The sequence below is a fragment of the Mesoplodon bidens genome, assembly GCF_964165515.1.
Source record: "Mesoplodon bidens genome assembly, chromosome: 1".
Classification (NCBI taxonomy): domain Eukaryota; kingdom Metazoa; phylum Chordata; class Mammalia; order Artiodactyla; family Ziphiidae; genus Mesoplodon; species Mesoplodon bidens.
In genome coordinates, this window is record NC_138176.1 from 169,151,132 (window position 1) to 169,168,322 (window position 17,191).

Below are 17,191 nucleotides of genomic sequence, written 5' to 3' on the forward strand. Positions count from 1 at the left end.
AATTCATTTCAGCTTGGAGATCAAGTCTTATATTTCTGGGTTTGGAGGCCTCGATCTTCAAAGTGGATGCCTCAGTTGGATTATTTGATCAAGAAATTCAATGGCAATAAAAATTTTATACTCTTTTGTTAACATCTGAATCATCCTTCATTTTTAGAAAAAAGTTTAAATTCATTATCTTGGCTGTCATCTCTTTCTGTTTTTTAACATTTATGAGTTCTTTTCATGTGTCTTTGTGGTCATCCAAGATTATTTCACTGTTTATGTGAAACATATGAGTAAATATCTTGAAGGAAGAAAAGATGACCTTGAAACAAATTTTGAACATTATCTTTGCAAACATTTCCATCACTGAAAAAATTAAAAAGTTTGGAATGGATTATTAACTGCAAATAGCCATTCTTATAACTATAAATTAGACTTCAAATTTTAGAAATTTCTTTTCCTCACTTCACGTCCTCTAACCGTTGAAAGAAATTTAATTTCCAGTCTCTTTTGTTTGTGTACCCTCCATTCATGCAAAACAAAACCAAAAAATTTTAAAGAACTTTTAAAAATATAAAAAATTTAAAAATCAACAGGCTTTCAAGGCTAAACACAGGTGACTGGAAGTCTATGGAATTATTTTCTCTTTTTAGCCTCCTTTGTAAAAAAAAAAAAAATCCCAGAATTCTGACTGATTGGATAAATGTGATTCTTTTTTTTTTTTTTTATAATGCAACTATTTTGATGGTTGGCTTCACAGCTGAGGCGAGCCACCATTTCAAACCCAATAACAGGAGACTTGGAGACGGTACATTACAGAATTAGCAAAAGGTAAGAGATGTGTATGCTGCATATTTTGCCCTCTAATGAGTGTTTTGTACATCCTACAGGAATTATTCATTTAAGGGAAGTAGGTCATTTTCAGTCTCCAGTCAAGTCACCACCTATTTTTACGCATGGATAAACTGCTTTGTGTTTCACAGGTCTTTCCCTTTAACTAGAAGTTCTGTTTTTAATATTTAATTGGTCTGTTATTTTTAGGGAGTTAATACGCTTTGCATCGCTCTTCAGGTTAGGAATCAAATATCCAGGAAATGGCTTTTATACTTGTTTTCTTTTTCCTTTTTCTTGCCAAAGATGGGGGGAAAGAAAGCAGCAGCCTGGATTAATCTGGGAGTAGTCTTTGTTTATGTAGTTCTCTCATATTCATAAATGCTGTGGTGAATTCACATCATTCTTCATGATGATTGTATTGGCATTTGTTCATGCATCTTATAAAATAACATTGTCATTTTGGAGTAATCTGTTTCTCCTGTTGGAGTTTTTATTTTAAAAAACTTGCTGACTTAAAAGCTGGCAATGGAAAGAACAGAGTTATGCTTCAGATCTCAGTCTTTCAAATGCTATTACTTCTGAGTTTAGTTGCCTTTTACTTCACCAGAGAGATTTAACAACAGTTATACCTTGGTGAGAGTTTTAAAAAATGAATTTAAAGAGACTAAAGAGACCACTAATTATTCTTTTGTCAAATAATTTAAAGAACATTAAACTTCTAGATCTGAGAAAGCACCTGTGAAACCCAGTGCTATAAAAAAATTTACATAGAGCTTCAAATGACTTTTTTTAAAAAAAGTGAAAGGACAATCTACAACAAAAATCTGTCAACCCATTTTCTCTTGATTTGGAAGTGGCTTTTCTTATTGCCACCTTTCTAAATGTTTTTGCTGATTCGAAACCATTACCTACCATCCAGACCAATCTGAACCCTTCCAATCACCTGTGGCTTGGCAAAACAAAACAAAACAAAAGCCCCAAATTGCCTGCTACGTGAGTAAGTCCTTGTCCTTTCTCTTTTTTTGTAGCTGAGCCGAGCTACAGTACATGACCCTGAGACTGGAAAATTGACCACAGCACAGTACAGAGTATCTAAGAGGTAAGGGAGTAATGGGAAGAATTTTAGTCGTATTTGGACTATTTTCTTTCTTGAGAATCTAATTTTCATAAAACCCATCATATGATTTCTAAGACCTAGGCTATTAGGCATAGGCATTTGATGACACCCGTGCCTGACTTTTCATGATGGACGTGGTTATGGGGCAGTTAATAGAAATTACTAGATTTTAAAATGCCTGCTGAGATATCCCAAACCCTACCTGATAAGTGAAGCTGTGTTCTCATATTAAAGTAAGGGAAGTTCCCAAAGAGTCTTCATTGAACAAGGCCTAATTTGGTCTCTGTAGTAAATCAGGGGTTGAAAAATCTCTGGGTTACTCAGTAGCTGTAGGTAGTGAGAAAATGAATGCCTTGAAGGATTACCTAACAAATCCTCTGCAAGTCAGTTGGTGTCAAATTCTTTGGTTTTAACAGTATTTAAGAGAATCTCCTTACATTATTGGCTGTTGGTCACTGAAATAATTTTTAATAAAAGGTCACTATGTAACTTATTAGTGTATATAACATATAGGAGCTTACAAAATAAGTGACATTATTTCAACAGAACTCCTTTTCCATCTACTTATTTACATAAAGGTTTCTCAGCTCTCATAAAAATGAAAATAGAAGTATCATTGAGCTGAATTCTGTCTCATTGTAGCAATATTTATTCACAGATACAATACCTAATTGAAAATAACAAAATAAGCTTTATCCATCTCATTAGGAATATTTTAATATATTTTCACTTTTTATATTTGATGATGATTGTTTAATCATGTTCTTTAATGTATACTAATTATAATTGTAATAACCCATTCTAGGAGATTTTTTTTTAACACTTAGGCCTTTATGTTATAGGAAATTTATATTTTTATCAGTTTACATAAATATTTTTCTTGTAGAGGAGTATAATGTGATGAATAAAGACTTTTGGTCATAGAAATATATCACTCTAGGGCAGGGCTTCTCAACCTCAACACTATTGACATTTTGTATCAGATGATTGTTGTTTGTTGACTGACCTGAGCCTCATAGGATGTTTAGCAGCATCTCTAGTGCCCACTGGATGCCAGAAGCACCCATCATCTCAGTTGTGACAATCAAAAATGTCTTCAGACATTGCCAAATGTCCCCTGGTAGGCAGAGTTCCCACCACCATGCCTGGGAACTCCACCTCTCTACCCCTGTTGAGAAGCACTGTTTTAAGATAAGAATGGAATGAAAATGCAAGTTCAAGGAAAAAAAGAAAAGAATAATGTAAAATTTCCAAGTTTTAAAAAAATGCTTCATTAATATATATTTTTTAAAGTGGATGATGGTGGGCATAAAATCATTAAGGTATTTAGAGCCCACTGGATACATAAAACAAGTAATCATTTTTCAGAAATTACCACTGTTTTCAGTATGACAGAATTAAATCCTTTGAAACTCTTACGATGAAAAATTTCATTTGTCAACTAAAAATTGTGCAAAGGAGTACATAGATTTTAACAACTATCTTAGACACTCAAACAAAAAAAGTTAACATTGTTGCTATGAGTCATAGCAAAAGTACTATAAAGACTAGACAGAATGCATTGATTTCATTTTCTTAATTACTCTTTTTAGGCAAAGCTTTATGTCCTTCACATATTAACCTTCAGCATCCCCACACACATATTCTGGTCTCCTAACTGTTTACCCTATACCACTACCTGTCCCCTTGCCCCTAATCACATTCCTATAATGTGATTTTGATTTTAGTAACATTAATACAAGGTAAGGATTTGCAGTAACTAATTTGGATAGACATGTTGAGCCATGGTTTATAATGCTTCTGTGCATAGTAATTAACCCTCGTTTTGAGTAAGCTAATTTTCCATTTTATAGAACCTTATTCAGGTCTAAAAAAATGAAGCCGTTATCTATTTTTAAAAAAATAAATCCATTGTATATTTTATCAGAGATTACATGGTGTTAGGCATTTTTACTGTCATAAAGCTAGTAAGTATCCAAATTCTCCAGATTTTGCTGTTTTTAGGAATCATTTAAAACAAAATTTTATGAACTTAGTGTTCTAGAAGTCATTTTTGGAAATTTTCCATTAATACAATAGAACTTTTGACAAAATATTCAGCCCACAGAGTCATTGGGCTTTTACCAACAAGTCAAAATAAATTACTCTCAGAAAGGTGGTCTACAAACATTTTTTCTCTCTTAGGAACTAAATACCTCTAAATATTTTGAACTTATTTTTTAAATATTATAATTTTATAGCTCTGAGAAGCAATTTTATTGGATTTTTGAGAAAGGCCCAACCATACTTCATATTATTTATAGTAGCAGAAGATATTTAGCCAGTAGCATTAGAAGCATTAGAAGACTGGGTAACACTACAATAAATTCACCCAGGCTTGGCAAAGTATGCAGTGTGGGTGTGTGTTTGTGTTCAAAACAACATAGTAAAAAGAAGAGTTCCACAGCACAGTGATTTTCATCTTTACTCTTAAGGAAAATTGTTCATCAGCCCTTTTAAAAATAAAATATATATGTTGAGAGAGAGCTCTTAACTGTTAAGGAAGGAATTTGCTCCATAAAATATCCAATACATTTCATATTTTAACAAATTAAAAGTTTCTACTATTTTGGAAATTTAATAGCTATGTCAAGACATTTTCTACCCATCACTGTAAATCTGAATTTTGAAGATTTTACAAGTGTAATAAATGAGTGTTTTCTGTTTCCTTCATATTTTATGCCTCTGAAGAAAATATCTCAAACGCAAAATAGCAGAAAGAGTTTATGTGTACTGATGTCAGTTAATGTGATCCCTTTTACTCTGGGAACATCTGTATTTTGAAAGGGTCAGAAGGGAATTTCAAATATCTGTATTTTAAGAAACTTCTTGAGTGATTGCATCATCATCTGTGGAAGTAAAAATATGTTCCAGTGTTCTAGCAAACAGAATTTTCTTTGGGAAAAGTATGTGTGGAAATTCATTACTGTTTAAAAACATAAAGTTTTTATTTACTTTATTGACTATCTGTGAACTTTTGGCAAATCATTTTTTGTATTTTGCAATATTTAAAAAAAATTTACTACCACTTGTTAATGGAGAAGCTAATAATTATGACTAAATCAGAAATGGAATTTTAGTTTTTGAGAGGTAAACATTCAGTTATATTCTCTGAGAAGACAGTTTAGTTACTTGAGCTCATAAGTCCAGTTAAAGCAACATAAATAATGAGATATGCAAATAAACAGTCTATTTAGTGTGATAGAAAAAGCTTCTTTGATTCTGGTGGAATCAGAATCACTTCTTGGAAGTGATTTCATTTTTTTTACTTTCAAGTACATATTTCCTACAGTAGGATATTTTATTATGCTTAAGATTTAATTTACCCCATGTTAATAAGGTGCAAATACAGTGTAAAAATATATTAATATTTTTACAATATAGAGGTCAATGCAAATAGCTTTTTATTTATTATTATTTTATTTTTATTTATTTATTTATTTTTTGCGGTACGCGGGCGTCTCACCGCTGCGGCCTCTCCCGTTGCGGAGCACAGGCTCTAGACATGCAGGCCCGGCTGCCATGGCTCACGGGCCCAGCTGCTCTGCCGCACGTGGGATCCTCCCGGACCTGGGCACAAATCCGCGTCCCCTGCATCAGCAGGCGGACTCTCAACCACTGCGCCACCAGGGAAGCCCCACGGTTTTTTAAATTTTTATTTTATTTTTTATACAGCAGGTTCTTATTAGTCATCTATTTTATACATAGTAGTGTATAGATGTCAATCCCAATCTCCCAATTCATCCCACTGCCACCCCCACCCGCAAATAGCTTTGAATGATATCAGATTTTTTTTAAGTGGCATAATTTTTTTAATGAATAATTTTTAAAATAAATTTATTTATTTATTTTTGGCTGTGTAGGGTCTTTGTTGCTGCACACAGGCTTTTCTCTAGTTGTGGCGAGCAGGGTCTCCTTTTTGTTGCAGTGCACAGACTTCTTCATTGTGGTGGCTTCTCTTGTTGTGGAGCATGGGCTCTAGGCGCGCGGGCTTCAGTAATTGTGACACGCGGGCTCTAGTTGTGGCCTGTGGGCTCTAGAGCGCAGGCTCACTAGTTGTGGTGCATGGGCTTAGTTGCTCAGTGGCATGTGGGATCTTCCCAGACCAGGGCTGGAACCCGTGTCCCCTGCATTGGCAGGTGGATTCTTAACCACTGTGCCACCAGGGAAGTCCAAATTGGCATAACTTTTAACAACAACATTGCCTTCTATTGGGTAGAACAGTGGTTCTCAGATTGAGATAACTGAAATGGATAGATCTGTAGTGTTGTATAATTGTCCCACTAAGAACCAAAGGGACTGGATAAATTCCCAGTCTGGATGATTAGCCTTTCTTTGTTAACTATTAAGCACTTAGAGAAGAATTATTGAAAGTTTTGCCCTCTGTAATTGGCACTTTGGGCCCTGAATTATCTTTTGCCTTTGCAAAAAATCACATAGTGGCATTCAAATTATATTAATCATATTTCCTTTGGAGGTTTTTTTTTTTTTTTTTTTTTTTTTTGGCGGTACCCGGGCCTCTCACTGTTGTGGCCTCTCCCGTTGCGGAGCACAGGCTCCGGACGCACAGGCTCAGCGGCCATGGCTCACGGGCCCAGCCGCTCCGCGGCATGTGGGATCTTCCCGGACCGGGGAGCGAACCCGTGTCCCCTGCATCGGCAGGCGGACTCTCAAACACTGCGCCACCAGGGAAGCCCTCCTTTGGAGGTTTTATAACAATCTTCAAAACCTCCAAAATGGTGTTGTCTATTTACTTGAGCATGCCTTCCTTAGTATTAGAAATATAGTCATGCAGTGTGAGAATGTTTCTCCTTACTTAAATAAAGCATTCCAGTGATAATTTTAAAAAGCATATATTAAAAGAATAATAAAGATTTTTTAACAGTAGAAATTCATTAGAAATGAAAAAATATATATTGCAATGTTTCTCTGCATGTACAACTTAGCTCTCAGGTTCCTGTCATTAAGAACAAAAGAAATATATTTTGGGTTATCTAGTTATTAATGGAAAAAAGGGACACATATAAAATTATCTGGAGAAAGAATTCTGTTTTTCTCCTGGCACTAAATTATGTTTTGTGGAAAAAACACTGTAAAACTTAGTTGACATTTTCAATTATAATTGTACAAAAGATAAAGAATGTTGTTCAAATAACTTTTTTTCCTGTTATAGTAAATATTAGAACTTTACATTCTAACTCAGTTAAAGCACTGAGTACTAGAAGAAAGAATGTTGATTTCTGATTACTTAATTTAATGTAGGAGTAAGACTTCCAGATCCTAAAGGATAGACAGTTAACGTATTACAGTATCATTGTCTCCACTGAATTTTTAGCAGTGTTAAAACAACTCAGAGCTAATTTCTTCAACTACCCAATAGGTCTACAATAATGTTGCTGAAGACAGATCAGCAGTAATGCTTTAAGGGTGGGATCTATATGAATAAAATGTTTTAAACATGTGAGTTCTCCAGCTTAGGAAAATCTTAGTATATTTTGGAGAGGTTTTCATGTAAAAGTCAAATTAAGTGAAATAACTTCCTATGTAGAACTCACCTTCCTCTCTAATGACTATGGCAGAACCACAATTAAGATAAGTTTATATTTAAGCTGCACTTATCAATGACTCTCTCATCTGAGGCTTAACTGCTAAGCCTCAAACCTTCTATTGAGATCATTTGTGATATAACAAGAAGTGCAGATTAAAACTTTTTTTTAAAAGTTAAAAAATTAACATATTTTTGCCTCTAAGATTGGCAAAGATTGAAAAGATTGATACTGGCAAGGATTTTGTGAAATGGGCACTCTCATAAACAGTTGATAGAAGTATAAATCACTGAAACTTTTTTGGAGGGCAATTTGACATTTATCAAAATGTAAAAGTCATCTAGCAGTTCCACATCTAGGAATTTGTCCTACAGAGATATTCCCGTAAGTATGCAAAGATATACAGAAATTTCTGTTACAATATTGTTTGTACTAGAGAAAAATTAGAAACAACCTTATTTAACCAGTGCTTTATTGACTGACCTTCGTGGTTATTTTGAAATTAAAGGTATTTTATTTAAAAAAGAAAAGCAGTAATTTAAAAAACAATGAGGAATGGAAATGTAAAGTGTTACAGTTGCTGTGGAAAACAGGCTGGCAGTTCCTCACAAAGTCAAACATAGGATTATGATATGATGCAGAAATTCCACTTCTAGGTATATACCCCCAAAAATTGAAAGAAGGGACTCAAACAGATTACTTGTACACCCATGTTCATAACAGCGTTATTCACAGTAGTCAACAGGTGGAGGCAACCCACATATCCGTTAATGGATGAATGGTTAAACAAAATGTGGTATAAACAAATTATGGACTATATTCAGCCTTAAAAGGGAATGAAATTCTGATACATGCTATATAACATGGATGAACTTTGAGGACATTATACTAAGTGAAATAAGCCAGGTACAAAAGGACAAATATGGTATGATTCTACTTACAAGGGGTACCTAGAATAGGCAAATTCATACAGACAAAAAGTGTATTAGAGGTTACCAGGGGCTGGGAGGAGAGGGAAATGGCAAATTATTGTTTAATGGGTACAGAGTTTCAGTTTGGGATGAAGAAAAAGTTTTGGAAATAGATAGTGGTGATGGTTGCGTGACTTTGTGAGTGTACTTAACACCACTGAATTGTATACTTAAAAATGGTTAAAGTGGTTAATTTTATGTGTATTTTACCATATTTTAAAAAAATGGTTAAAGTGGTTAATTTTATGCTGTGTATTTTTTAACCACAATTTTTTAAAAATGAGGCAGTGCTATGTGTATTGACTAGGAAAGATGTCAGAATTATTTTTAGGGGGAAAAAGTGTATGTGTATATTATGGTGAAAGATTGAAGGGTGGATTCTTTTTTTTTTTTTTTAATTCTCTCTGTATGTTTGTTTATACACGGGGGAAACTGTTGAGAGGATACATATCTATTTGTTAATACTGTTTACCTGTGAGGAGTGGGACTAGGAAAGGAACTTCATACACTTTTATACTGTTTGAAAATTTTTAAATTTTGTTTATTTAATTTTATTTTTGGCTGCGTTGGGTCTTAGTTGCGGCACGTGGAATCTTTTGTTGCAGCGCGGGGCCTCTTTGTTGTGGTGTGTGGGTTTGTCTCTAGTTGTGGTGCATGGGCACCAGAGCATGCAGGCTCAATAGTTGTTGTGTGCGGGCTCTCTAGTTGTGGTGTGTGGGCTCCAGAGAGCGTGGGTTCTGTATTTGTGGCACACAGGCTTCTCTGTAGTTGTGGCACGCAGGCTCAGTAGTTGCAGTGTGCTGGCTTAGTTGCCCCGCAGCATGTGGGATCTTAGTTCTCCGACCAGGGATTGAACCCGTGTCACCAGCATTGGAAAGTGGATTCTTAACCACTGCGCCACCCTGTTTGAAATTTTTATAATAAGTATTTCTTTAAAAAATAGCTTTATTGATTCACCCATTTGAAGTGTACAAGTCAGTGGTTTTTAGTATATTCAGAGACTTGTGCATCCATCACCACAATTAATTTTAGAACATTTTCATTATACTCCTTAGCCATAACCACTCAATCCTTAATCCTCTCCCTGCCCCAGCCCTGGGCAACCACTAATCTGCTTTCTGTCTTTATGGATTTGCTTCTTCTGGATATTTTTTTATATACTACACAGACTTTTAGTGTCTGGCTTCTCACTTGGCATGTTTTCAAGGTATGGCTGAACAACATTCTTTTGTATGGATATGCCACCTTTTATCTATCTTATCTGTTGATAGATATTTGGGTTATTTCTACTTTTTTGGCTATTATGAATAGTGCTGTTCTGAAATTCATGTCTTTTGAGGCACAAACATTTTATTTTGATGATGTCCTGTTTATTTTTGTTGTTGCTGCTTGTACTTTTGAGGTCATAGCTAAACCATATGCCAATTTTTTTTTCTAAAAGTTTTGTAATGTTAGCTTATATATTTAGGTCTTTAATCCCTCTGAGTTAATTATTTTTATTATGGTGTGAGGTAGGGGTCCATCTTCTTTGTTTTGCATATGGTTATCCAGTGTCCCAGAACCATTTGTTGAATATAACAAGCATTTCTTGCTCCCATAATTTTTAAACTATAAAAGTAAAAGATTGGAATGATAATTTGCTAAAATGGCAAAAGTAAATGTGTTCTTGATAACAGGAGACTTCAGTCTGAAGAGTTAGTAAGCAAGGAAAAGATTAAAGATAGAAAGGGAGGCAATAATTGCTGGAGTAAGGCCTATGGAAAAGGTAGATTCAAAAGCAGAGATAGATGCTCCAGCCTCTGAAAGGCTGAAGGACAATGCTTCTACCAAAGTACAAGAGAAAAACATAAGAATAGATGCTTAAGAATTGGTGGTAGCAGAGAAGAGAGTTGAAGATGTCAGAAGACAGGTCCTCTTGGGTGATAGGTTCCAGGATGAAATAGGAACAGTTATTTTATCAAGATGTATTTAGTTTGAAACTTTATTAGAACACTTGCCAATCTTGTGTTGCAGTTACCTATAAAAATCAAGTTGGTTGCTTATAAAATTCAAAAATCTATGAAATTGTTGCCAGGCAAAAAAGGTACATTGACATATGAGATTAGTTCTACCAGGAACTTGGTCAGACTTGGAAGAAATAAGTTCTTAGTGTATTTATCAGCTACATCTTTTATAACAATAAAATTCTTGGATCCTTCCCATTTCTTTGACGCAGAGGAATTCTACTTGGCCAATCCCTATAAATTTGCATGAGATCATCAGACAAATACTTATGGTAAAGTAAAATAAATCTTGGATTAGTTCTAAGACATCTTTAGGATTCATTCATTTAGCAAATATTTATTAAGCATCTACTATGTGCCAGGCACTATGGATATAGTGGTGAGCAAAACCAGGCAGAATTTATATGTATTTGGAACTAGTAGTTGAATGAAGATGTCTTACCTTAATCAAATAACAAATTAAGGTACAATTGTTATAAATGCCACAAAGGAAGGATATGTAGTACTATAAAAACATATTGGGGGGCTTCCCTGGTGGCGCAGTGGTTGAGAGTCCGCCTGCCGATGCAGGGGACACGGGTTCTTGCCGCGGTCCAGGAGGATCCCACATGCTGCAGAGCGGCTGGGCCCGTGAGCCATGGCCACTGAGCCTGCACGTCCGGAGCCTGTACTCTGCAACGGGAGAGGCCACAACAGTGAGAGGCCCGCGTACCACAAAAAAAAAACAACACAAAAAACCGTATTGGGGTGGCTGCCTTCTCCACTTCCAGGTGCATGGAGGTAGCGTTTCCCTGATGTGCTTCAGGTTACAGGTAGTTGCCAACCCTGAGATAAACAGAGGGCTGTGAGACGCCCACGATGGTTCTGCAGACACAGGTGCCACTACCCTCCCACCTCCCAATCTATGGTGATTCTCGTAGTAGCATCCAGTAGCTGCCCACCAAAGTCACCGTGATCCATTAGGTATTAAAGGTACCACTTGATTAGTTTTGTGAAGAACAATTTCTTTACATCAAAGAAAACATTGAGTATCTTAACAAAGAGACAAATATACTTCTTTCCTCTTGGAAAGAAGAGGAGTGCCAGCAGGACCTCAATCTTTTTTTTTTTTAATATTTATTATGGCTGTGCTGGGTCTTAGTTGCAGCATGTGGGATCTTTAGATCTTTAGATCTTCACTTCCACTGAGTGAAGGAGTCTGAGGTGGGTTGGGGTTCAGAATAGAGGCGAGAGTAAGGCCCATTTGGAGTTAGTGTTCATGATTGTTTGTTGTGTTTTGTTTTGCCTGTGTTGGGTCTTGTTGCCGCTCGTGGGCTTTCTCTAGTTGCTTCGAGCGGGGGCTGCTCTTTGTTGTGGTGCGCGGGATTCTCATTGCAGTGGCTTCTCTTGTTGTGGAGCACGGGCTCTAGGCGCACGGGCTTCAGTAATTGCAGCCTGCAGGTTCAGTAGTTGTGGTTCGCGGGCTCTAGAGCGCAGGCTCAGTAGCCGTGGTGCACAGGGCTTAGTTGCTCCGCGGCATGTGGGATCTTCCTGGACCAGGGCTTGAACCCGTGTCCCCTGCATTGGCAGGCAGATTCTTAACCACTGCACCACCAAGGAGGTCCCAGTGTTCATGAATTTTTAGTGGAACATATCTGCCCTATCTCTTGACTTTTTCCAGTACAATTTGGTGTTATAGGTATAAGCCTGGAGAAAAATTCATCAGGCTTGTGTTTTTTGCCAGACAGGTGAGTTTAGGCTTTTAATCAAGAATGCTGTTGAGGGAATTCTCCGGCGGTCCAGTGGTTAGGACTCCGCGCTTCCACTGCAGGGGGCACGGGTTCGATCCCTGGTTGGGGAACGAAGATCCTGCAAGCTGCGTGGCGCGGCACCCGCCCCCCCCCAACAAAAAAGAATACTGTTGAAATGATGGACCAAATCTTGATGAGAGAAGTGAAGAAAGAAAAAGTCTAATAGACTGGGAAAAAGCATATGTAAAGGAGAGAGTTGAATTTTGCTGTGCCATGTTATTGAGCTATAGTTCCCATACCGTAAAATTCACCCTTTAAAGTATACAGTTCAGTGGTTTTTAGTCTTTTTTAGCTGTGCAGTCATCACCATTATCTAATTCCAGAACATTTTCACCACCCCAAAAGAAAATCCTGTACCCATTAGGAGTCATTCCTTAATACCGCTTTCTCGTGGCAACCACTAATCTACTTTCTGTATTGATTTGCCTGTTCTGGACATTTCATATTAATGGAATCATAATGTGTGACCTTTTGTATCTGACTTATCTTTCTTAACATAATGGTTTCAAGGTTCATCCATGTGGTGGCATGTATCATTACTTCCTTTTCATGACTCAATAATCTGTCTTATGGATATATCACATTTTATGTATCTGTCCATCAGTTGATGGACATTTGTATTATTTCCACTTTTTGGCCATTATTAATAATGCTACTGTGAATACTTACGAACAAGTCTTGGTATGACCACACATTTTAATTTCTCTTGGGTATATACCTAGGAGTGGAATTGCGAGGTCCTCTGTGTTTAGCAATTTGAGGAACTGCCAAAGTGTTTTCCAAAGTGGCTGCACCATTTTACATTCCTACCAGCAATATATGAGGGTTCTAATTTCTTCACATCATCACCAACACTTATTATTGTACACCTTTTTGGTTATAGCTATCCTACTGGGTGTGTTGGGTACCTTTTAAAACTTTTTTATTTAGGCAAGTAATAGATGAATTTTTCTTATAAAACATTAGCATTATATAAATCAGGCTAAAACCCCTATGACCTTCACCTTGGCCAGTTCCTATACCTTATCTAGAAGGAACAGTTGTTTTCATTTTGATGTATGTATTTTTCCAGAATTAAAAAAAATTCTCAGTGTAGATAGTCCTATATAGTCTTCTTACATTAATCCATCTGTTTTCATAAAAACTCAGTAATAAATGATATTAGTTTTTTTCCCTTTCCAACCTCTAACTGTAGAATGTAACATCTTTTAAAAATTATAACATCATTAGTAAAAATCATATCAAAGGGCTTCCCTGGTGGTGCAGTGTTTGAGAGTCCACCTGCCGATGCAGGGGACGCGGGTTCGTGCCCCGGTCCGGGAAGATTCCATATGCCACAGAGCGGCTGGGCCCATGAGCCATGGGTGCTGGGCCTGCGCGTCCGGAGCCTGTGCCCCACAACGGGAGAGGCCACAACGGTGAGAGGCCCACGTACTGCAAAAAAAAAAAAAAAAAAAATCGTATCAAAGAAGCAAATGAAGTAAATGCCTATAGATAAAGCCTTAATGTCCTGTATATTATGGCTTTTTAAATGACAGCTATTGGTCTTCATGTATTGAAACTTTATCAGTAAAACTAATTATTTTCTTCTTGTTTTTAGTGCCTGGCTCTCTGGCTATGAAAACCCTGTGGTGTCTCGAATTAATATGAGAATACAAGATCTAACAGGACTAGATGTCTCCACAGCAGAGGAGTTACAGGTAGGTAATCACATCCTACACTTCTTCAAAAGATGCTTCAGAAGAGATTTTTTCTGTCACTATACAGGCAGTACTCAATTTGCATGATACTTTGAGACTAAAAGTGAGTATATAAGCTGAAACCATGTACAGTGATCTTAATAATCAGTAGGAAAAATTGTTCTGTGACCTTTAAAATTTTTTGTCAAGACATTAACAACTCTTACTGTTGAGTATAAACTTATAGGGAAATGAAAAATATGTAACACTAGTATTTATTAAGTACACTGTGATTTATTTTTTCATTCCTACGCCTGTCAGGTGGCCATGGCAGTTTTTTTTTAATAAATTATTTTTTTCTGTTTTCTAGTAAGAAATAATTCACAGACCATAAAATTTACCCTGGTTTTAATATTCACATGGTTGTACAATCATCAACACTATTTTCATCACCTCCAAAGAAACCCCAGTTAAGTAGTCACTCTCCATTCCCCCTCCCTAGTGCCCCTGGCAACTGCTTCTCTACCTTCTGTATGTAAGTTGGCCTATTCTAAATATTTCATATAAATGGAGTAATACAATATGTGGCCTAGTGTATCTGGCTTATTTCACTTGACAATGTTTTTAAGGTATATCCATGTTGTAGCATGTATCAGCACTTTATTCTTTTTCATGGCTGAATAATATTAACATTCTCTTGTTTGGATATACCACGTTTTATTTATTTATCAGTTGGAGGGCTTTTGGATTGTTTCCACTCTTTGGCTATTACGACTAATGCTATTTGTCTACAAATTTTCATACAAATGTCATTTCAGTTTCTCTTGGGTATAAACCTACATATGTAATTGCTGGGTCATGTGGTAACTTTAGTATTTGAGGAACTGCCAAACTGTTTTCCAGAATGGCTGCACCATTTTACAATCCCATTGGCAATGCAGGAGGCTTCCATTTTCTTTACATCCTTGCCAACACTTGTTCTTGTCCAGTTTTTTTATTAAGGTCATTCTGATACGTTTGACGTGCTATCTCATCGTGGTTCTTATTTGCATTTGCCTGATGGCTAATGATGTTGAGTATCTTTTCATGAGTTATTGGCCATTTTTTAAAAAATTTATTTATTTTTGGTTCTGTTCAGTCTTCGTTGCTGTGTGTAGGCTTTCTCTAGTTGCAGCGAGCAGGGGCTACTCTTCATTGTGGTGCGTGGGCTTCTCATTGCGGGGGCTTCTCTTGTTGCGGAGCATGAGCTCTAGGCGTGTGGGCTTTAGTAGTTGCAGCACGCATGCTCAGTAGTTGTGGCTCGCGGGCTCTAGAGCCAGGCTTAGTAGTTGTGGCACACGGGCTTAGTTGCTACACGGCATGTGGGATCCTCCCGGACCAGGGACTGAACCCATGTCCCTTGCATTGGCAGGCAGACTCTCAACCACGGTGCCACCAGGGCAGCCCCAGCCATTTTTATATCTTGGAAAAAATTTCTATTCAAATCCTTTGCCTATTTTTTTATTGGGTTGTTTTTATTGTTGAGTTGTGTTATTTATGTGTTGTGAATACTTGACCCATATTAGATGTATGGGTTGCAAATATTTTCTCCCGTTCTGGGGCGTGTCTTTCACTTTCTTGATGGTGTCCTTTGGCAAAAATTTTTTAATTTCTGTGAAGTCTGATAGGTCTTTTTTTTTTGGTTGCTTTTGCTTAAGGTGTCTAAGAAACCATTGCCTAATCCAAGGACATAAAGATTTACACTTGTGGGTTTTCCTACAATTTTTATGGTTTTATTTCTTACATTCAGGTCTTTGATCCATTTTGAGTCAATTTTTGTATATGGAAAGAACTTCATTCTTTTCATGTGGTTAGCCAATCGTCCCAGCATCATTTGTTGAAAACTAGTCTTCTCTATTGAATTGTCTCAGTATTATAAAATATTAGAAATATTGAGGATTACAGTGTTTTATTTCTTTGTAAACACTTACCAAGAATAGTTTATGTTCCTTCATCTCATTTGTGAAACTTATGATACAGAGTGAGCATCTTTTCTCTTTCTTTGCAAATTGTCATACTTCTAAGTTTGGATCAGCTTTCAACATTTTATCCTTTGTGCTTTCAATGTTGTTAAATATCTCTGAGGGATCTTTTATTGTTGATTTTTTTCCAGTCACTTCCTCTAAGACATCTTCTTCATCCTTTTCATCACGATCACTTTCCTTATGTTAGTAAGTTCCTTCACCACATTCCTCTGACTGCGTATCTAGAGTTTCTCAAACTGCAAAAGTTAGAAACATTTTCCTTGTCAGCCTTTTCTTCTGTGTCTGTATTTAAGTCTGATTTCTTTTTTGGCGGGGGGGCTCAGCATAAGGGGTTTTTTTTTAGTATTGGAGTATAGTTGATTTACAATGTTGTGTTAGTTTCAGGTGTACAGCAAAGTTATTTAGTTATACATATATGTATATCTATTCTTTTTCAGATTCTTTTGCCATATAGGTTATCACAGAGTACCAAGTAGATTTTCCTGTGCTATACAGCATGTCCTTATTAGTTATCTATTTTATATATAGTAGTGTGTATATGTTAATCCCAAGTTCCTAATTTATCCCCCCCCACACACCTTTCCCCTTTGGTAACCATAAGTTTGTTTCTGAAGTCTGCCAGTCTGTTTCTGTTTTGTAAATAAGTTCATTTGTGTCATTTTTAGATTCCATGTACAGTGATCATATGATGTTTGTCTTTCTCTGTCTGACTTCATTTAGTATGACAGTCTCTAGGTCCATCCATGTTGCTGCAAGTGGCATTATTTCATGCTTTTTTTTATGGCTGAGTAAAATTCCACTGATACATGTACCACATCTTCTTTATCTATTCCTCTGTTGATGGACATTTAGGTTGCTTCCTAAATGCCCAGGAGTGGGATTGCTGGATCATACGGTAGCTCTATTTTTAGTTTTTTAAGGAACCTCCATACTGTTTTCCATAGTGGCACCACCAATTTACATTCCCACCAACAGCATAGGAGGGTTCCCTTTTCTGCACACCCTCTTTAGCATTTATTGTTTGTAGACTTTGATGATGGCCATTCTGACCAGTGTGAGGTGATACCTTCGTAATTTTCTTGTTTCTAGTTGTGGCCCTTTGTTTTCTTCCTAGAGAAGTTCCTTTAGCATTTGTTGTAAAGCTGTTTTGGTGGTGCTGAATTCTTTTTAGCTTTTGCTTATCTGTAAATCTTGTGATTTCTC

The 17,191-nt window shown here is 36.6% G+C and overlaps 1 protein-coding gene and 1 long non-coding RNA gene across 4 annotated transcripts in view; both read left to right on the forward strand.

Moving 5' to 3' along the window:
- Positions 1–17,191, forward strand: part of P4HA1 (prolyl 4-hydroxylase subunit alpha 1) — an 89,754-nt gene that overhangs the window by 58,402 nt on the left and 14,161 nt on the right. For 2 of the 3 annotated variants that reach the window (XM_081248482.1, XM_081248484.1), the window contains exons 9-10: positions 746–816; positions 13,886–13,985. In XM_081248482.1, coding sequence (XP_081104608.1) covers positions 746–816; positions 13,886–13,985 — 171 coding nt within the window. Of the gene's footprint in view, positions 1–745; positions 817–1,847; positions 1,919–13,885; positions 13,986–17,191 lie in introns of all 3 variants that reach the window. The other variant, XM_081248483.1, reaches the window with a different exon arrangement.
- LOC308624878 lies at positions 1,925–12,377 on the forward strand. The gene is made up of 2 exons (XR_014017010.1): positions 1,925–6,452; positions 6,683–12,377. It is a non-coding gene; the product is annotated as an uncharacterized lncRNA (long non-coding RNA).